At 36.8% G+C, this 21911-nt stretch overlaps 2 protein-coding genes across 3 annotated transcripts; both read right to left on the reverse strand.

The window, feature by feature from the left end:
* Nucleotides 1-348: 348 nt before the first annotated feature.
* On the reverse strand, nt 349-10432 carry LOC103992906 (protein IMPAIRED IN BABA-INDUCED STERILITY 1). Of its 2 annotated transcripts, XR_001979144.2 has the most exons (10): nt 9627-10432; nt 7714-7998; nt 7274-7591; nt 4700-4927; nt 2831-2928; nt 2323-2434; nt 1674-2198; nt 1465-1594; nt 660-873; nt 349-580 (listed from the first exon to the last, which is right to left on the reverse strand). XR_001979144.2 is itself a non-coding variant. In XM_009412806.3 (9 exons), the coding sequence occupies exons 1-9, from the start codon at nt 9993-9995 to the stop codon at nt 854-856; spliced, it is 2085 nt and encodes a 694-aa protein (XP_009411081.2). In that variant the 5' UTR covers nt 9996-10432; the 3' UTR covers nt 349-853. The 2 variants fall into 2 exon arrangements, 1 of the variants encoding a protein (XP_009411081.2); XM_009412806.3 differs by having other exon boundaries at nt 349-873.
* A 2873-nt stretch (nt 10433-13305) lies between these two features.
* LOC135642104 (probable WRKY transcription factor 3) lies at nt 13306-21592 on the reverse strand. Its single transcript, XM_065157961.1, has 4 exons — nt 21022-21592; nt 17906-18606; nt 17685-17825; nt 13306-13863 (listed from the first exon to the last, which is right to left on the reverse strand). Exons 1-4 carry the CDS (start codon nt 21517-21519, stop codon nt 13686-13688), a joined length of 1518 nt encoding a protein of 505 aa, XP_065014033.1. The 5' UTR covers nt 21520-21592; the 3' UTR covers nt 13306-13685.
* Between the last annotated feature and the right edge of the window lie 319 nt (nt 21593-21911).

Genomic DNA, 21911 nt, shown 5'->3' on the forward strand with positions numbered 1-21911 from the left:
ATATGTGTCGCAAGTCATGAGCTCATATTGCATAACCAACAAAAGGAATGCTTTTATAGTGGACCAGACAGGAAGAGGTCAAACCTCACAAACCATCCAATGCAATGGCTGAGCATTGCTGCCTCTATTCGATCATGCCTTTATGAAGATATACAGAGTGATCACAGAAACAGGACACAGAACCATATTCAAGTTGGCACTTTGTTTGTTTGCAAGTACTTGTTCAGTACCAAAGACTGCCATCTTCCATTTACAGATCTCTTGAAATCCGAGAAGGATAACTTGTCTTAGGCTGACGATTTCAAAGTTGTGAATACAATATGATCCACAACTGCAAAATTTAGACCATTGGCAAAATAATGCTTGATTTCTCTGTTGAACATCCAGCATACATGATCATTTACATCAAAAGTGGATGGAAATTGAACTAATCCCATCAATGCACAAAGGAATCATGGCTCTATATATTTGATTATTACAAAAAATTGGCTCCATTCGAGCCTTCGCAATTGGATTCACATCCAAAAAATTGATTTGTCTCATCATATTTCGAACTTTTTGAACGGAAAAGCTTTGATTCCTGCCAGCAACCAAGTTAGATGAATCAGATACCACAATAGGTGCAATTTATCAGCAGGTAGTAGACTTTGTTAACTGACTTAATTTTCTCTCACTAGTCGCATGGAACCTGATGTAGCAGCTTATCCATTATATCAGATATCACTGTTGGGATCAGCCAGACATTAATCCTTTTATGTCTGGAAAGATGCTGGTCACATAATTTTCTTGATCCAAGGTGTTTGTTTTGCTTCAGTATGTTCCTACTCCAATAAAAAGAACCCACCCTGGCCCTCTATTTTCCTTGCTTTCTCCCTGCCATTGTAAACCAGCCAATCAGAACCAATTTCATTCTGTAGAAACATAAAACTGAATGAAGAGTCTAAAGGAAACATTTCTTATGCCTTACATGACAATTAATTAAACTGAGACTAAAATTATAAGCATAGCAAAATCCAATTAACTGAACTACAATAATACTATGTCAAAATATCAGGTGCAATGCTGAAATGGCACCAGTAGTAGATTGTGTAAATTTCATAAGAGTTTAACAGATCATCAACTTTCTCAAGTGTTATTCAATTATTCTTTTATTTTTTAGATCAAGGATGTTTTGGCAACAGATATGTGGTCAATCTAGGATTATTAATAATAACAATTGAGAGAAAAAAACTCGATGTGTTATAAAAGCTGTAACAAGAGCAAGGATTCTACTCAGCTATTGACGAGGCATATAATAACACTCCTTTCGGAAGCACATAACTTTAACTGATTACTAATGCCTATATTAGCCAAGAAAAAACAATCTGAGGTTCAAGAGATTAAGGCTTGTTCTAATTCACTTCCTTTCCGCATAAATACTATAAATTTGCAAAAGAGATGTTGAAAAATGGGATCTCTATATACCTCTTTGGAACCATGATCTCCTAATTGCTTGACGCATGTGGCGTTCATGCTTCTGTAAAAGCTCATCAACCTTGTGAGATTCAGACAATAAAGGTCCTGAAAACTCAATTCTGTCTTGATCATGGAAACCCTGAGATTTATCAAGAAAAGCTAAGTTACGAGTCAAGACAATGCAGTGTAAAACATAAAACCTGCCAAACAATTTGTACCAAATTGTTATGCCGCATTGACAATGGATCTCCCTTATATAGGGCTCCTGAAAACTCCTGAGAATAGTATACGTCAGAAGGGTCAAGTGAGTCTGGATGTTCTAACTGTGTCCACCTTTTCAGCATTGCACGTTTTGCCAACTCATGGGGCACATGGCTTTTTGAAACAACAGGCACATCACCATTTTCTTGTCCCTTGAACTCATGCTTACTTTTAACATTTTCAATACAGGATGGATCTCTTTCATAAGAAAGATGGCTTTTTGAGCTACACCTACTGCCAGATCTACCATATGCATGACCTTCTCCCTGCATTTTTGCCCATGCAAAGCCGCTAGAAGCAGAAACACATAAAGGCCCTGATAAAGCAAAATCCTCCTGGGAGCTGCACGCACTGTGACCTTCATTTGGATGTTTGATCAATGGCAATGGCTGGAGATCTACAAACAATCCAGTTTCACCATCTACTCTCAAACAATCTTTCTTTACATTGCCACTGCTGGTTACAGCATTGATCTGTGACTCCTGAAAAATAAAACCAAACACAAGACAAACAAAACATGTATTCTCCCAAAATTAAAATCCATCATAACTTTTTCTCCTCCATCAACTTCTAAAAGATTTTGCGAGCGTGAAAGAAGCAAATTACCTCTTTGCTGTCTGTTATCCTACTGAGCCCACCTGCTGCCCGTGAAGCTCTATTTGCTCTCAATGGTCTTCTTGTGGCTTCCGATCCTCGGCCTCTACTAGCACCTCTTATCCTGAGGCGACAAAAACTATCAAAATTGACTGCAGAATAACTAGATGCCATATGCTTCAATATATAGGTTTCCTTTAGAATATCAGGTCTTAGAACATAAGAGTAGATCCTCCAAGAACCTTAAAAAGCTTAAAAATCAGTTAATGACTGAAATGGATACCATCTTTTTATAATTAACAGAAAGAAACAGTTTGATTTTTTTTATGGCTTCGTGTTAACATGAAAAAAAAACTTCTGTTTTTGCAAGTTTGCATGGGCATTAACAATTTTGTGAAGAAGCATATGTCATAAATTTTTTTCTTAGCACCTTAAGAAAATATGCAGAGAAACATGACATTTAGGATAACTTTGTAGATTCTTCTACATCTAATTGACAACCATAGCTGGCTAGAGTTACCTGCGAGTCTCATCACGACTCTTTGCATCTATCTCTTTGGTGGGTGGGTATTTTGACAAACTTGAGGGCTCACAAGCATAAGGCTTTGTTCTGAAATACTGAAAAAACACATAGAGGAAACATAAAATGTAAAGACAAGTTAAATTGCAAAAGGTGAAATATAGTTATCATGAATATGAATGTTTTTAGAAAAGAAAGGTGTATCCACTTAGAGAAAGTCTATGATAGGGTTCTTAGAGATTTATTACGGTAGGTTTTAGAAAAAAAAGGTATATCTATTAATTATATTAATGTTATTAAAGATATATATGATGATATAGCTACTAGTGTTGGAACTATAGGGAGTGTGTCTAGTAAGTTTTCTATTAGCATAAGATTGCATCAATGATCCGTATTAAATTTATACATTTTCGCATTGATAATGGATAAATTTACGAGTCATTAACATGATATGACTCCTTAGTGTATGTTATTTGTTGATGATATTGTCTTAGTTAATGAGAGCCTAGGTGGAATTAATTATAAACTTGAGCTATGAAGAAAATTCTTAGAAACTAAAGGTTTTAGATTAAATAAAACTAAAACTGAATATGTGAGATGCAATTTTAGTAAATCTAAGAACATACAAGAGAATATAGTTAAGTTGGATGGATAAAAAGTTCCTTTAAGTAAAAGCCTTAGGTATCTTGAATTAATTATTCAACAAAATGGAGAGATCAATGAAGATATTCTTCATAGAATAACAACATAATGGTTAATATGGCGAGAAGCATCAGGAGTCTTATGTGATCATCATGTATCTTTGAGATTAAAAGAAAAAGTTTATAAAATGATTGTGAGACCAATAATAATTTATAGATCTAAATGTTGGGCAATTAAGAAACATGTACAAAAAATTTATGTTGTCGAGATGAGAATGTTGAAATGGATGTGCAAAGTTACTAGGAAAGATATAAAAAGAAATACTTTTATTTGTGAACAACTAGATATCGTTTTAATAGATGATGAAATGAGAGAAAATTGTTTAAGATGGTATTGGCATGATTAATGAGAGAAAATCATTTAAGATTTAACCTCTGAATACGGTAGTCAAAAGAGGTGAAATGATTAATATCCGTGATACAATGAGAGGTAGAGGAAGACCTAAACAAATTTTAATAGAAACTATAAATAAAGATTTAAGTACCCTAATCTTAACTAAGCATATGGCTTTTTATAAATTTCAATAGCGATCACAGATCCATGTAACCGACCCCAAATAGCCGGGACTTACAGCTTTGTTGCTGTTGTTGTTATTGTATGAATATAAATGTTTTTAATGACACAATTTTCATTTGACGGATAAACTACCAACTTAAGGAGTTTCCAGAACATGTATATGTAGAATATGTTGTGGGACCACCATACAAAAATTTGATGTCTTGAATGACCTAAAATGAAGGGCAACTTCCAATTGTTTTGTATATATGTTATTCTTAATTTATGATACACAAGAACTTTACAGATTCTTTTTATACTGCAGCCTAGATCCTAAGCAGGTTGTTTCTGATGGTTAACCACCTGTTCCTTTGTTATTTCCTTTTTACACTTAGTTATTTAGCTATGACAGAGAATCTTGGTCTCAAACATCTACATGATACATGTAATTTGGAATTGCTAATTTTGTGTTTTTCTATACACTCCATATTACGATCTTAGTTACTGGTTTTGCATTTTTCTTTTCAACCCAAATAAAGCTAAAAAAGGAAAGAAATCTATTGACAAAGAAATGAAGACGAAAAACATTCCACAGGAGCTAACAGCAAATGATGGAAGGGCTATGTTTCTCAAAAGAATTCAATTTTAAGAACTTTTAAGGCATATACTCACCTCTGCTTCAAGAGAACTGGTGGCAGTACCACGCTTATAAGGTTCAATAGACAGAAATGTTTCTAACAAGCTAATGGCACTTCCTGGTAAACTTTTGAATGTCTCCTGGAGAATATTTTCGTAAGGATGATGAGGTCTGAAGATCGTAGCATGGGCCAACGTGGACTTATTCCAGTACTCATCCGGAGGGGAACCGCAAAGTTTAAAGATTTTATGTAATTGTTCAACCTGAAAGACATACATCTTCAACTGAGAAAAACAAGACATAAATCTTCCATAACTTTGAGAGTAAATGATTAGACATTTACCATAAAAATAAATGAGAAAAATACTTCAAATCAACAAGCTGCAAGTGAGAAATGAGTATATCCCACAAATGACAGGTATGAAATGTTCTGCACATTTCCAGATATTCTAATGACGATGAATCTTCTATCAACAGACATTTCCACTAGCGTGTAACATCATATGGTCAACATACTTCTGAGATGAGGAACTAACATATGCTGATCGTTCTGAATGAGACACAGAATGATATCTTTGTATGCATATGTTAGTTGAAACTGAAGACGTGCAGCTGTACTAGTCACTCATGTGTCTGAGGCTACTGACATTATATGTTAATTTCTTCACATATGCATGTGTAATGGATTCTAGTGTATAATCTTACAGAAAAGAGGATTTGGCACTGTTTGTGCAATATGCAATTAGGAGATCTTTAGAAAAGAGACTTGTTTGTTGCTTGGCTCAAGCAATAACTCCTAAGCTGCTGTTCTAACACATTTATCAGCTCTTGGTCCACCCAAAATTTCATTATTCAAAATAAAACTCAAAAGAGACTAGTGCCCTCAAGGCTGCCATTTTGAGATGACATCTAGGAAGCAGTTTCAAAAGACCTCTTAACACAAGCCAGCCAACTTTTCTTAGACCCATTAAGAAAAAAATTGGTAACATATAACAATTCCAGATGTCTTCCACACGCATCTACACAAATATATATTTGAGGCTTTATAACCAGTTAAGACCTAATACCACAATCTCATACCTCATGACTTTCTGAAGGGGATGCATGAAGAGTCAGCCAGTATGTTACACATAACATGAACAACACTGCCACTTCACCCCTACCTCCAGAAAAATTTAAGGTACTTATAGTAGACAACCATAAACTCTGTTACCAGAGGTCTCTGTTGCTCTTCAGGATTGTTGTTATATCTGGAGTTTAACACAACAAAGAACGAAAGAAAGAACATACACTAATAATATTTGTGAAGAGATGAAGATACACTAGAAAAAAAGAACTTTAGACTAAGACCAAGAATAAACAAGAAATATTTACATTCACGAACAATTAGGTGTATCTTCTATAGAAGACAAAATGACCATTTAAATGGTATTGACATGTATAAAGGAAGGATTTGGATGACCTAGACAAGAAGAATCAATGAATATTGATAGCATGAGAAGAGGTAGAGGGAGACATAAAAAGAAAAGGAAATTTTGTTACTCTTAGCTTGACTAGTGAGATTCTACTACGTTGATATCAATGGTAGAAAAAAAATAGTTGAGATATTATGTCTTCTTGTAGTCTAGCAGTAGGATTTGAGAAGGATTTGACATTAAAGAAGACTCAAGTAAAAATAAGTTAATCTCCCCATTGACATTTTTGGTATAATTAACTTTCCACAAGCATACAAGGAAAAAGGAAGTTTCATTCTAAAATGTTCCTCCCAGCTACCGACCTCTCAATATTACATGTTCACTTTCTACATGCAACAACAACAAGAAAAAGAAACCATAATGTTCCAACTATTTGGGCCTGGCCACATGTTTGTTTTTTCACCATTGAGCTATATACAAAACAATTTCATAAGTAAAATAAAGAATATTCAAATATTTATATGTTGTTTCTTATAAAGTTTTTCTAGGTTCCTGTCAATCTCTCCACATACAACTCATACTAATCGTGTCACATTTTCTAACTACCATATAGATTCCTTTAGAACATGTTCATACCATCTTCAATAATTTTATCTTATTTTATCCTCTCTCAGAACTATGTCTAATTATTCACGAAGGAAAACATATTTACTTTAGTAGTACCAAGAATGCACCTTAGATGATCCAGTTTCGATGCCACCTTGATTTGCTACTTTGATTTAAAAACGAATCCATTATAAAACCTCTCTCTCTCTCTCTCTCTCTCTCTCTCTCTCTCTCTCTCTCTCTCTTCTGATTAGTAGACCTTTGTTCTACACCCTAGAGGATAACACACAATCACAAGAACCACTAAAACTGCATAAGAAGAATGCGATATATCATTTGATCATCCCACCGGATGCTAACTTTACAACTAAAGACAATGATCATGTTTAATATCATCCTAGACAAAGTTGGTTTCTAATACCATTTCCTTTTATTGCTTTTGTGAAGTAATTAATAATTAAAGCTGGTTTCTAATAAATAAAACTTACTCGTTCATTGTTTCGATTTACATGATCTTTTTCTTTTCTCCTTGTTTCATGATGGTAACAGGCAACAGTTACACAATCTTTGAGCATTCAAGGTTATTACCTCGGTTCTGCCTTGCAAGATGGGTCTTCCAATAAACATTTCTGCAAATACACAGCCAACACTCCACAAATCTACAGTTTCTTCATAGTCAGTTGAACCCAATAATAGTTCAGGTGGCCGGTACCATAGAGTCACAACACGGCCAGTTAATCGTTGTTTATGCCCATGACTGAAGAAGTTTGCGAGACCAAAATCAGCGATTTTCAGAACCCCCTCATTGTTGACTAGAATATTTGCTCCCTTTATGTCACGATGAATAATACCACGCAAATGGCAATGCTCAAGTCCAGATAACATCTGTTGCATATAGCACTTGATCTGCAATTTAGGGACACAGAAAAACAATTTTCTGGTCAGAAGTGTTTACAAGTTTGAATATGTTATCCCAAGCAAATTGAAGGCACATTGTTCATACAGGCATTCAGAGAATATGTTCAAACCTGTGATTCAGAGAATTTAATGTCAGGAGAGGACGAAAGACCAGAAAGATCATGTTCCATATATTCAAATACAAGGTAGAGACTGCATGATAACTGAGAGGTAATCAAACCTTCCAGCTTCACAATATTTGGATGGTCAAGCCTTCGTAGTATCTTTATTTCCCTTGCCATGAACCTAACACTCTCTGGCTCAAAATTGTCAAAGCGGACCTTCTTCAAGGCAACAATCTTGCCAGTGTCGAGATCACGTGCTCTAAACACACTGCTATAAGTACCTTGTCCAATCTTCACATGCAGAAGACAATTAACATTAAACCAAATTAAGCCAGAAAATACTCATGCAGGAACCAACCAAGTTTTTTTAAAGAAAATTTAGCAAACTTAACTATCCAGAGCCAATATATGATCACTCAAACAACAAGCTGTTGTGAATTGGCTGAATGTCTCAAGATCTCCAAGCCGATGAATGCCTAATCTAAGTTTATGATGTTTTTACCTGAAGCGCTCTTAGTACAACGAGTATGATAGAGATAATAATGGCATAAACATTATCTAATAGAGCTTAGCACTTGATTAATAACAAACTTAATTATACTTATCACGTGTAAAAGTATTTAAAAGAAAATTGTCCTCAACAATTGAACCGTATAGCAAAAGTAGCTAGACCATCTATCTATCTGAGTCAAATTAATATGGTACATTCGTTAGGCCAATTTCTCAGTTAATTGGAAAACATGAAAGTGGTGCCTACAGGCTCCAACTCAGTTATAGGGAATGCAAGAAACATTTTCTCCTGGGATGGTAACAGTTATCACTGCAATTATATCATTCCTAAAATAAAAGATTTTCAGATTCCAAACAAAAACATGATACATAAGCTCAAATTGTGATAACCTAGAAGTTTGAAGGCCTGAGTTGAATGAAAGATTGAACCCCTTTGATGCATCTAATCTTAACTCAAGAAAGTTACATAACATCAAAGGATAACAAAACTCTGCTTGTGAGCAGAATTTAGCTTGTGAAGTAGAAAACTAGATGCAGAACCATCTAGTAATTCCCTGATGTTGGATCGCTAAAAGCTTCCTTTTTCTTTCACTTGACAAAATTGCTGATGAAACTTTGTTATTAGTATGAAGATTAAAAAAAAATTTTGAATGTGTCAAAGGACAAGAACCTAAAGAATGGAAGTACAGGAGGGAATATTTTAAGAAAGAAAACTATTCTATCAAAATGAGATTGAACAACTCTCAGAAGATCAAATTGGCTATGAGATTGAACATCTCACACACATGCATCCCCCACCAAAAAAATTAAAAAAGAAAAAAGAAAAAGCTATCCAGTATTTTTCTCCACAAAAAGCAAGAAGATGAAAACACCAACATTAAATAACATAAATGTTTGATTTAAAATAGTAAAATAGATAATCCTACAGGGAATATGGAACATTTAACAAAAAATACACTATATCTTGTCCTGAGCTTTAGTGACGAGATGAGGATAAATGAGAGAATGTGGCAAGAAACAAATGGAAGTTGCCAAATTAAGATACATGCGCTGGTCAATATTTGTTTCTTGAGGGTACGATACTAAAATTCCAAGCAAAAGCAATTTGTTATGGTATCACCTCATTGATCTAATTTGAAACCAGGTTGCAGAATCAAAGAAGCTATTATAATCCACTCATCAAGCAACAAAAACAGAAGCAAATTGAGAGAAATTTTGGTCAAAAATAATATCAAAAGATAATTACATAGTTAAATGGCACAAATCTACATTAGTCATATCACGAAACAGACCACACAAGGTTCCTATGCAACACATTCTTAATTGCGCTACGAAGACAATGCAGCCCAAAACCAAAAAAAAAAAAATGATATGCAGATTTTTAGGCCGTCATGGATCTAAGAATTTACCTTCTCCAGCTTCTCAAAAGAGTCAGCTTTTAGGGGCACCCAACCGTGAATTGCTTCCCCAGCGACGACACTGAGCCAAGAGGGCCATCCGGCGGTAACCTGCTCCCCTTCTATGTGCTTGTGAAGGTTCCCCGGCCGAAAACTCTGTAATCTCGTACTATCGGAGTTCGGCTTCTCATATTCCTTCGATTCGAGGCTATCCAATTCCACCTTCCTCTCCGGATATCCCCGCTCGGTTCCCTGTCCGGTCTGATGCCGCAGCGAGCACGCCAAGATCGGTCCCGACCGCTCCCGGTGGTCACGTAGGAAACCGGAGGAATCGACCGCCGGGGTCACGGAGACCGCATTCTTCGACGAGACGCAACCCATCCCTGGCCGAGGCTATGGCATCGGCCAGGCCTCCGGGGGCAACAAAGGCCTGTGTTCAGGGAAATCGGGGGCTGAATTCGGGAGGGCAAGAAGCTCTTCGGACAGGGGAAAAGGGGGAGGGGGATCGCCCGAAACCACGATGAGGCAAGATCGGGTGGCCCGGAGATCCAAAATGGCCGTAAGCACCCCTAGAAGCATAAAAAGGAGAGAGCTTTCTGCCCCTCTTCTCCTAATTTCTCCACAAACTCTCTCGGGACACTTCTTTCTCGCGAGATTAGCGGGAGATGGGGAGATCTGGGGGACCTCGCGGTGGATGAGCAAAAGCGACCGACCGAAATCAACGCGGGAACGAGTGAGAGAGAAGTGTGGGAGATGGTGGAGAATTGTAGCCGTTATTCATCGGTCATCTCTCGCGGCTTCTTACGGTGCCCAATTAATTTGCAATCTCTGTTGACGCAACGGTGGGGATGGCAACGAGTCAAAAATGAGGGGGGAATTTGTGTTGCCTTTGACCGGTGGAGATTAATTACGACCTAATCAACATCTTTATCAGATCATGAGTTAATTATAAATTAATTTATAATTAATTATCTTTAGCATCTCGATATTTATATTTATATTTTTTAAAATTATGTTCAATGATTTTAAATGATAAACTTTATAATATTTTCGTTAGTAAAATTGACGATCTAAAAAAATTTTAAATATTTTATTTTTATAAATATAAAAATCTTAATATAAATTTTAAAAAATATAAGAATCAAAATACTAAGAATAACTAATTATAATAGATAATATGTAATTCAATTTTTTTCTATTTCATTAATATTTGGAGATCATATCTTTTTCCACTGAATGTGGATCTCTCTCTCTCTCTCTCTCTCCTCTTTCTAAGATGGGGCTTGTGATGAGTTGGGGCCCACATTTGGTCACAAGCTTTGGTGGGACCAAGGCAACACAATTACTTTGGGTATCAACATTAAACAGGCTTAATTATGTTGAAAGTTTCATGAGGAGTCCATTCACTCTTTTGGAGTCAGTCCATTGTGGAGCCTCAAACAGGAGTTAGGTCATGAGGGTGATATTTCTGCTGCTTAACTTTCAAGGCAAGTATTGAAATTTGACAGAAAATTTTTTTCTGAGATAAAAAAGTTGAAAATCATTGACTGCCTCCTGATTCATCAGTTTATGGCAGTCAGAATTAAAGAAGAAGAAGAAGAAGAAGAAGAAGAAGAAGAAGAAGAAGAATAGAACAGACTTGGTAATTCTCTTTGGGGTTTGCCAGATGTGTCCCCTTGTTTGATGTATTCTTTAGGTGAAGAAGTAATCAAACCCTCCCATTGTTTCATCTGATAACAAGAACAAATTTTTTTTTGTGCCATGGACAATCAGTACTCTTTATAAGAGGACAAAAGATTATATCTGGTCCAAACAAAAATGATAAAAAACTTTGGAAAGCAATGAGCATCATATTGTTTGCAATTTTAGTCTGTAAACAAAAAAACAGAGTACAGAGAAACAGCAAAACAGAGAATAGAAAGGGTGCTTAAAGACTAACATGTTATTGCTTTAAGATTATGTCTTAAGCTCTACCTTTGCATCTTCATGGATAGGCATCATTGTGGCCACCTATTACCCAACAGCTTCTTTTCATCACCATATCTTCTCCTTTTATTTAAGGAAAGGAAGAAGACACTCTTTTGTCATGTGAAACACTTTTAAGGCATCTCATTTGAGTGTTCACATATCTCTATGATTGAGAAGCATGGAGACATGCCTGTGGTTCTGAAATGAGATTTTAGAGTACAATAGAATTGGATCGATGGCTTCAAACATCCTCACAATACTAGGATGGACAGGACAAGTCATTGAAGTCCCATCTGTGTTCATCAATGTCCTTGGAGAAGCCAAATTCTCCTCATGGTCAGGTTTGGTCCTTTTCATCACATGTTGCATCTTTTATTTCTTTTTTTTTCTTTTGTTGTCTTCTACTCTTTTGCTAGGTCCTCCAGGTTGTTTCAAGCACCACCAAGGTTGCTCTTTCATCAGAACTGGAGGATGTCATGCTTAGTACCACAATCAGTGTTATCCACAATGAGTTCTAGGCAAAACATATTAATAAACTTAACCCAAGAATATGATCAGAAAAGATCAGGTAAGTCATACTTGTAAAACTCAAAATTAACTGAAAATGAAAATGAAGATATATACTAGTAGAAAACTAGTGATATGGGGATAAGGTTGGGTATAGCTCTATCCTTGTATAATTAAGTAATGTCAGTATTCTATTCAAAGAGAAAAGAAAAAGAACCAGTGACTAAGGGGGAAAAGTCATATGAAGCTCTCATCTTAAAGGACTAATTAATGTCATTACTCTCTTCAAAAGGGAAAGACAGATAAAGGCCCCAAAGGGTAAAGTTTGACTGCAAAATAGTTTGCAGGATATGAGATGGAGATATTCATTCACTGGGAGGACCAACAACATAATCATTGTCCAACAACTGCAAAGCATGTAAACAATGGGCAAAGAACCTAATGGATGATGTTCCTTGTGGTGGTCAGTGTGTCCCATAAACAGGATATTTACTTGACAAAATATGTGCAGATTCCCTTCCTCAACATAAAGAATCAGATCATTGTCTCCACTGTTTCTGACTAGTCCTAAAAATAATGTCCCTCTTGTTGTGCACACTACCTTGCCCAAGTATATTTCAACCATTATCCTACTATTTTTACCAGAGTGCCATAAAGCTTGCAGAGTTGCATTGAGGGAGCATAAAACAATATAATCTCAAGAATTCAAGGTTAGGAAACTAACCTGAAATACAGTGGTAGAAATTATTACTCCATCCTTCTCTCTTCAGGAAAAGCCTATTCATGCCTACAGAGTTTTGCCTCCGGTATCACTTCGAATCGTGATTCATATTCATTCATCTTTACCCGAGGTTTCCTTTGATCAAGGAACTGAGCTTTGCTGCTTATGTTGGAGAATTTACACTGCAAGTTACAAGTGATCTTAGAAACATAAATTTATAGAACCAGGTTGATGACGACAGAGTACTGAATAAAACACTTGGAACCAAATACAAACGAACCAGAATGAGATGTCAAAGGAAAATACAAGTACCAGAAGTCTCTTCAACAATGCAGTCTGTCTTCCTGAAAGTAACTGTTCCCAAGATACGGATGCTATGGATGTAACAATTACAAATACTATACTCAATTAGCTTTAAAAATTAGTGACAGAGATAGTGCAGCATTACACACAAGCTTCCACTGCAAGAATTAGGACTTTAAAGGAAAAATAATATACAACAATTTGCTTCTTTTTATGTTGTACAAAAGATATACAACAGTGGATGTCAATTCCTTGAGCAGGAACCAAAAGAAATGCACAATTAAGCAATAATCATCAAGGGTGGACATGAGTGGGTACATAAATAGCACAAAAGAAAAAAAGTAAGGGCTAGGTCACATAAAGTTACATAAGAACCTGATAAGCACAATGTAGGTGTGCTGCTGAACTTACTTTTAAGCCATCGCGACCAAGAAATGCAGCACATTACAGTGTGAGCTTTGCTCCATAAATTAAGATCATAACAGCAAAAGCTAAAGAAACTAGGTGTTCTCGTGTTCTTTCTTCAAGGTAGACAATTGCAGCTTCATAGACACAAGGGAAACTTGATCAGATCATGCATTTTTTAAAGCAGCACCAGAAGTTACTGTGTCATGGCTGCTTTTTCTAGCAGCTGGCACATCATGGTTATGTTTTCCCTCATATGTTGTTATTACAGCCTTGGGATCTGTTGGTGATCTCTCAATATGCTTCCTGACATTGCATCCTGCAAAAGTGCACTTATAATAGCTCCTGCATTGAAATAAGAAGTATTAAACTATATGAAGGCCTTGCAGATAGTCATTTTAAAAATGCTTGAGCAACAGTTTCAAATCTTATGAGGCAAGCAACAACTAATTTAACAGACAAAAATAGCAACATCGAGGCAAGACACTATTGAACATAATGACCGAAAACAAATTAGGAGATCCAAATTGAAACTTGCTATCAGACAAAGTATCATCCTAGGAATGTATGAACATGTGGTATGTTGACCCACGCTAGAGATGTTGATTTCTAGATAGGCCAACTTTTGGCCTATGTGGCAGAAAGGTATCAGCATGTCCCCTGTGCTGTAAGACATTTAATCTCAGACCTAGGAGATAAAAAACCTAGAAACTACAAGTGCTTTATGCCTTAGTACCTATAGTTTAAAGGAAAAAACAAAAAATTTACAGTGCCAATATGAACTAGTGTGCTAGAACATATCATGTGGAGTTTACTTTCATCTTCCATAATTCCGATATTTATATTGATTCTCTTGAACACATAGAAAGCAAAATTTATCGATATGGGTGGTGCTTCTAAATCATAAATTAAACCAAAACATGTAGTGTGCCTAAATGTTGTTCATTTTCATTTCGTGCACTTTTTATTTGGTTGATGTATGGGTAAGAGACCATCAGAGACATAATTATTTATTTTGAGGAATTTTAATAAATTTATCTAGTCTCTGAACTCATGAGTTCTTAATATAAATTTTAGTCATATATGTTATAGCAATGACTATCATTTGAGCAACACCGACCCTTACCAGCCAGCATGGTGAACATGGAATCAGCACTGGTACTTCCCTCATTGAATCAATATCTTTGGCAAGACCCTTTATAAGGTCTTGTCTTCTTTTTCCAGTGTCTAATACAAATATACATATCTCATACAGTCCCCATGATAGAGGTAAGTAGTCTATTTTATTTGTTCTTTTGGCTTTTTACTGGCAACACAAATGTCTGCAAAACACAGGCTAATAGCAGTCATGGTGCTAGAAGCCATATGGTATAGTGGTGGACTGCAGCTAGTGCAACTATAGGAGCTATGTCTTCATCCTCCTGCAAGGAAACTGGAATATAAATAACTTCAATATGGGAAAAAATCAAATCGATGGATAAAATACCTCAGATTGTCATCAAAGTGTCAGGATGTAAAACAAGAAAAGATAAATGGATTATGTCACTAAAGCTAAAACTGTATAGTTGTTAAACAAAATGTTTTCAAGTGATTTATACTGCTAAAAGAAAAATATCTAAAAACATTTACTCAGTTGTAGTTATGGTGGCGTTCATGAACTGGATTTAGATAATCATGTCTAACATTCTTTTTCCAGAAACATTTTTCCTTAAAATGAAATCTCCAGAGAAAAATGAGATCACGAATATCAAAAATTGCTACATTCTCATTCCATTGCCCTTCTTTTTATTGTTGAATTATTTCATTTTAATCTTCTTCTGAAAATTCTCACTGCCTCCTTTAAATTTCTTATTGTCATGTCTAATCATATCAAGACACTTAAGTTTCTCATCTGCTTTCAACTTAATTTAGACCATTTTTGTGACTTTGGTGGTTCAGTAACTTGAGGCCAATCTCAATACAATGGTATGTTTGCTCCTTTGCAACATGAAAGATCAGATTTCGAGTCATGGAAACCACCTGTCTATCTTTAGTGGCAAGACCCTTACCAGACCCAATAATGAGAGAGCCTCATGCACTGCACGAGTACACTCTTTTTGTTTTTGGTGGTTTTGTAACTTTTGTGGTGCCCAAAAGGTGTTCCAGTCCATTGCTCTAGGAAGTTGTCATAGTTCTTGCAAAATGTTTATGTTCTTGTTATTCGAAATTTATAAATCACATTGCACATCGTTTGCTCTGAAAGAAGTTTGTGTGCACCAATCTAAAAACTGAAATTATTAGTCCCAGACCATGATTTAGCAGGCAGCCACAAGCTTCGAGTTGTATATTATATGCTTCTCATGTCCTTTTAGATGTGTCGAATACTTTTAAGAAATATTCGCCTTACCGGTCCATATCGGTGTACTGATCGACCATCAGTATGATATGTACCCGAGGCGTACTAACATACCATATATTAGTATGACAAAGGCATACCGATGGTATGGTAAAATAATAAAAAATAGCTCCAAAAATTTCTTTAAAAAAATTATATTAGGGTTTTTAAGTTAGAAATAATATAAATTTAATGAAATTTAGTAAAAATAATCTAAATTAAGAAAGAATAATGACACATATCTTTTTCGAATTTTAAGGAGTAGCTTTGTGATACGTTTCGGATCATACTTTCGTTAACATTGAATTATCTACAAATAAATAATTTAAATTATTAGATTATTTTTTAAAACAACTTAAACTTTAAGATTCAAATGAATTAAGTAATCAATCGATGGATACACTTGGTTCTACCGCAAAAAAAATAATGAGACTCCACAGGCAATGAATCGAGTTCCTCGATCTTATGTATATGTATATCAATTTAATATGTTTGTCGAACCCAATCCTAAAATTGATCCCACGACATAAAATATTAGTACATCGTATGTCATTGGTGCATCAATACGACGATAGCCAAAGTCTGATCATCGTGAACCACATGTTCGAGGTGGCTCCTGAGGCAAGGATGATTGTGGCATGTATTGGTGCAGAGTATAAAAAATGTTAGAACTTCTGCTTTCGCCATTGATCTACTACTCTATATTATAAAATTGATCATCAACTATTGCTCAAAGAAGAATGACCAACTATTACCGTACTGCTGTTGGTCATAAGATTCTCCATAATATAACGATTGTGAATACGATGAGCTTCGCTCTGTGTCTAAATCTTGTAGGCTCTGTTGCATCTACTCAAAATCATCTACTACCTTCCCCTTTCCCTTCTGCGTATAAACTTGACCAGTACCTAGTCCAGCTCTATAATCTGAATCTTAGGTGATGTGTAAAATACAACTCCTCAATCTATGAACCACTCTCAAATTGTGTAGATGGGATCATCGACTCCCTAGTGTCACCTCCATCATCGGTCGAGAAATTGTTGTATGTATCTAGAGTGCGTAGGTTGTTAAATGCGATTGAGAATGTGCCTCGTCGCCCGGCTCGATTCTCTAAGAGAGTTAAGAGATTAAAAGAGTGAAATTGGTTGAAAAATGGTGAAGCTAAAGGTTCAAAAACTCTTTCTTATGGTTCAAACGATCAAATTAACCATTTGAAACAGGGCAATCTCAGCTCTTAATTAGTAACAGACGAAATCCAACTGTTACCGATCAATATAGACCATGTATCGCCCAATACAGGGTCATATAATGGATACCACCCGATATATGGTCGTTTGTGTACCGATCCCCTATCAAATCGATACGTACCACCCATACCAGGTGGTACAACTCGGTACAGCGAACCCTGCCCAGGAATGGTAAGTGTTTCATGTCCCACTGTAAATCTTTGAAGCTTAAGCTACTACCTTGTACATATATTGTACTAAGAAAAACATAAAAAACCTAGGATATTTGTCAGGCCTTTTCTCTTTAAGCAATTTAGTGCCCTAGTTCTTTTCATATTTGTAATTTTTAAGAACAAAGAAACTCCGATGGCTATACTAATATGACAAAACTTTATACTTTGCAAAATGCTCATTTAATATGGCAACTTTCTGCAAGCACTTGCAATTTAAGAGCTAACTTCAAAGACAAAAATTCAGAAGTAATACCATAATATACATCTAGTGTACACATAAAGCATAATATTGCATTGAAAGTACATCACAAAATTGTATAGTCAAGATATTACCTTGGATGAGGATTTCCTTTCACTACTTTTTGCCCGTATTTACGCCATCTAAACCCATCATCCAAAAGATCAACCTCACTTCTTGTCTGCACAATGATCCTAGGCTCAGTCAATGTCTTCTGAGAAGAAGCTGCCATGTTCCTGAGAATCAGCCGAAGATAATATCATGAGATGTAGAATAATGAGAATATATATAGTTTTAGGGTGTATCTCATATATACCTTCTTTTAGGTTCACGTTCACCATCATCTCCCACATCTGCCTTAACATCAGCCACTTCTTCGCCATCAGTTGACCCAGATATTTGTTCAGGCGTCTCATAACCAGATTCTTGATCTTTTCTGGTAATTGGAACAACCTTTATGTTGTTTAGTTTGCCAAAATTTCCATCATGATCCAGAGAGACTAGGTTAGGATTATCAAGGTTTCCATTTGTCTCATGTGATCTGCTAGGCAAACTGCCACCTTCCTTGGCACGCTTATTTGGTAGAGGGCATTGATGATTATGTTGGCCCTTGTAGATTATCTCGGTTACTTGACCATCTACTGAGCGTTCTACCTTTTTCTTAACTGGGCAGTTTGGATTGGTGCATTTATAATAACTCCTAGGATATTCACTCCCTTTCACAACCTTCTGACCATACTTCCGCCAATTGTAGCCATCATGCACAGGTTTATCAACAATGGTTGTAGTAGGTTGGGATCTTTGGTCAGATTGGAAACCTTCTGCAGATTCTAATACAGTATCAATTGGTTTAAGAGTAGGTATCTTTGGGATTAGTTGCTGTGGTGAGGAAGTAGTTGCTGCTGCTGTTAAGAAAGGTGATGGGAATTCTGCCTGACTTGACATTCTAAACTGAGATTGTGCAGCCTGGGCTGTGACTTGAGCAAGGACCTCTTGGTGGGACATTGCAAAATTCCCCTACAGGGATCGTAGCGTAAGATGCAATCAGCAATTGATGAATTTATAAACTAAATTGTTTCATAGAGAAGAACACCATTAACAAATCAGTATAAAGTTTATTCACATGTACCTTAACCTTCACAAACAAGTCATAGCCTAATAATAACATGACTCCAAAGACAATACTTTAGCAGTTCAAGATATCTGCTTAGTGAAATAGTGAAGTTCCGAAGCTGGAAAAACACGATGCCAATTTTTGTTTCTTAAGTAAAGTGGAAGAAAGAAAAAAAGATGTGTGAACATCTACTTTGAGCAAAATATTGGTTTTCCAGGATGAATCATAAGATGTGCCCAGCTAGTTGTCTAAATAAGCGCAATTTTATTTAGGTTGCGTATTACAACTTTTGCATATGATTTGAGGGTTTGGCTGAAATGTAAAACAACCACCACAATTATAATCAGTAAAACATAAATTCTACATCAAGTTTAACTATTCAAATCAAATTTTTTCTCCATATATAATAGTTATATCTACCTACCAAAAAGAAGCAAATTATAATGCTTCTTAAGCTTGTCCGTAAGGACGATCATCTCTACTAAAAGCTGCAGAATGATTCTTTTTATGTGTGCTACTGCAAGATGCCTAAAGATGCAAAGGTTTTGAAGATGGTTTCTTGACCCCATTAAATTCAGCTTTTAGAGAGAGAAAAGGGGTGGGGGAGGGGGAGTGTGTGCACGGGGACAGGAGAGGGGAGCAAGGGAAGGCCAACAAAACTGTAAAACCTGAAGAAACAATGATTGTCGAGCCATTGCTCACTGTTAACTAGTGGGGGCTTCTTGTACCTAAATTATTTCCTTATGAAAGGATTCCTCATTTGATCTTCAATGCAATTAATTGTTCTTGTTCCTAAGTGTCTTCCAATGCTTTTGACTAAAGTGCACTCTAAATATTGCCAACACTAAGTTAATTGAATCAAGCACATAGACAAGAAACCTTAATCTTTTTAGTAGCTTGGTAGAAGTTTATTTGATTTGTCACTACTCATGCAACTTTCTGGGAAGGTTAATGATATTGCAACAAGTTGAGAGAAAGTTCTCTGCAGAGCAGAACCATGAATGACAAAATTTGGCCAATATCATTAAAAAGGTTCATGACATAACACTTGTGTTGGTGACCCCTTCCATTACATTAGTGACACTGGAATAGACCTTACCAAGCCTCTAAATAGCAAAGTGACATCAATAGAAAGGTGTCTCTGTCTATTATGACATCTACAAGCATAATTATTTAGCTAAAGCTCTACCAAGCAATCAACATTACTTCAAACGTTGTGTCATTGAGACTCAATGTATCATATAACCTGAACTAATGAGATAACTTAAACCATTAGCCTAAAATACTTAAGCCGAAGTCATTAGTAATACACCCATCAAATCCTTTTAAATCAATCTTAATCATTGTCCACTTTTGATGTGGGGCTAAATCCGACATTACATTATGCTCATGCAAGGCATATGTTTGTCTTAAGCTAGAAAGAAGAGGATTTCTTGCTATCAGTCTAATGCATTTTGCTTGATGAACCACCAAAGACATGACTTGCCAAAAGGGAGACCATTTCAAACCTTGCCTTCATCGGCCACAATTATCATAGTTGACCAAACAAACAATCTGATTTTATTATTTCAAATAATCATCATTTGGCACAGATGAAAATCATTCACTATTTCAATCGATCACCTTGACAATGTTCAAATTCTTGCCATATACCTTACACTATTTAAAATCCCTATGCTCACCAGCAATGCTACATTACTTCAATCGATCACCTTGATATTCTTGCCATTTACTTTTTTGTAAACATTATTGTAAATCCCTATGCAGGCCATCTATGCTAACAATTTAACCACTTTAGAGTTCCTTACCATGCTCAGCATTCGACAACCTCAGCAACAAAGAACATCAAGATCAAGTACCATTTACTGCAAAATAAAGAACCCTACTTTGCATTCTTCTCTAGGGCCTAAATGCTTATACCTTCCTGAAGCAGTAGACCAAGACAGTTCTGCTGATAGTCTACATCGACAAGAGGAGTGCTATGATAAAGAAAACAAGGTGAGTTGAGTAGGAGTCTATCACATCATATCATCTTTTATGAATACCAATTGTAGCTCCAATATGACAGAGTAACTGAAATTAAATAAATTCAATTTGTGTAAAAAATAGATATTCAAAATTATTAGTAAACCACATGTAATTAGGAAACTCAGGAAGTAGCAGTCTTTCATGGTAATAGATAGAAACTTGAACGGCAAAGTTCAACACATATTTATCACTATCATCCCAACATGCACCAGACATCCACACATTTTCCCCATCAACGAAACACAGGAAACAAATTCGCAACAAGATGAAATTTTTGGTGAATCACGTACCAGGCCAGATGAGAAGAACGCAGGAGAATCAAGCAAGCTCGCAGGGCTCAACCCTGGCGGTACAGTGAAATATTGCGGCTGGCTAATCGCCAGACTCGGCGGCCTATTCTGCCCCAACAGGACCAACCCGCCACCGCTCTCCAGTTCCCCACCGCTGGAGCGCTTCTCCACCTCCTTCCCCTGTTCCCCCGCGGAGCCCACCGTCCTCCTCGCCGCTGCCACCGGAGAATTCATCGCACCGACGAGCAGCTGAGTGAAGGACCGGCACTCCGATTCGGGGTCATCCGCGAAGAAGCTCGACACCAGCGTCAACGGGCCGGGGCTCACCTCGGAGGCGCCCGCGCCGCCGCCGCCGCAGTGGAAAAGGCTCTCGAGGGCGAAACGGGGAGGGAGGGTTATGGTGGGCCGCGGTGGCGCCCCCGCCCTCGGAGCCACCGGCGCCGGCGCCGCGGCATCACCTTCACGGACTGTCTCGCCGCCGCCGTTCTCCTCCTTCATCAGATCGTACAAAACCGCTCTCCGTCACTCTCTTACCGATAATTATAACCGAGAGCTACAAATGGAAGAATGGAGACTCCCTCCAAATTAACGATCGAATGGAGTAAAAAAGGAAAAGTTGACTTCAGACGCCACTGGATCATAATTACAATACTACCCATCACCATCTTTTTCTTAACGAATGTATACCCTTTGCGGTGACGCCAATTATGAGGTGTCTTCCAATTAAACGACGATGGTGGAGGGCGTTCTGGGAACTACACTAAATGCGTTGGCGGCGGAGTGGCTGTGAGGTCGCGCGATCACCCGGAGGGAGAGGCACAAGCACAGTGACCGAACACTTCGTTGGATTCTTGATCACGACACATTCTATATTGATTTGATCGGTAAAA

The sequence above is a fragment of the Musa acuminata genome, chromosome BXJ3-7, assembly GCF_036884655.1.
Source record: "Musa acuminata AAA Group cultivar baxijiao chromosome BXJ3-7, Cavendish_Baxijiao_AAA, whole genome shotgun sequence".
NCBI lineage: Eukaryota > Viridiplantae > Streptophyta > Magnoliopsida > Zingiberales > Musaceae > Musa > Musa acuminata.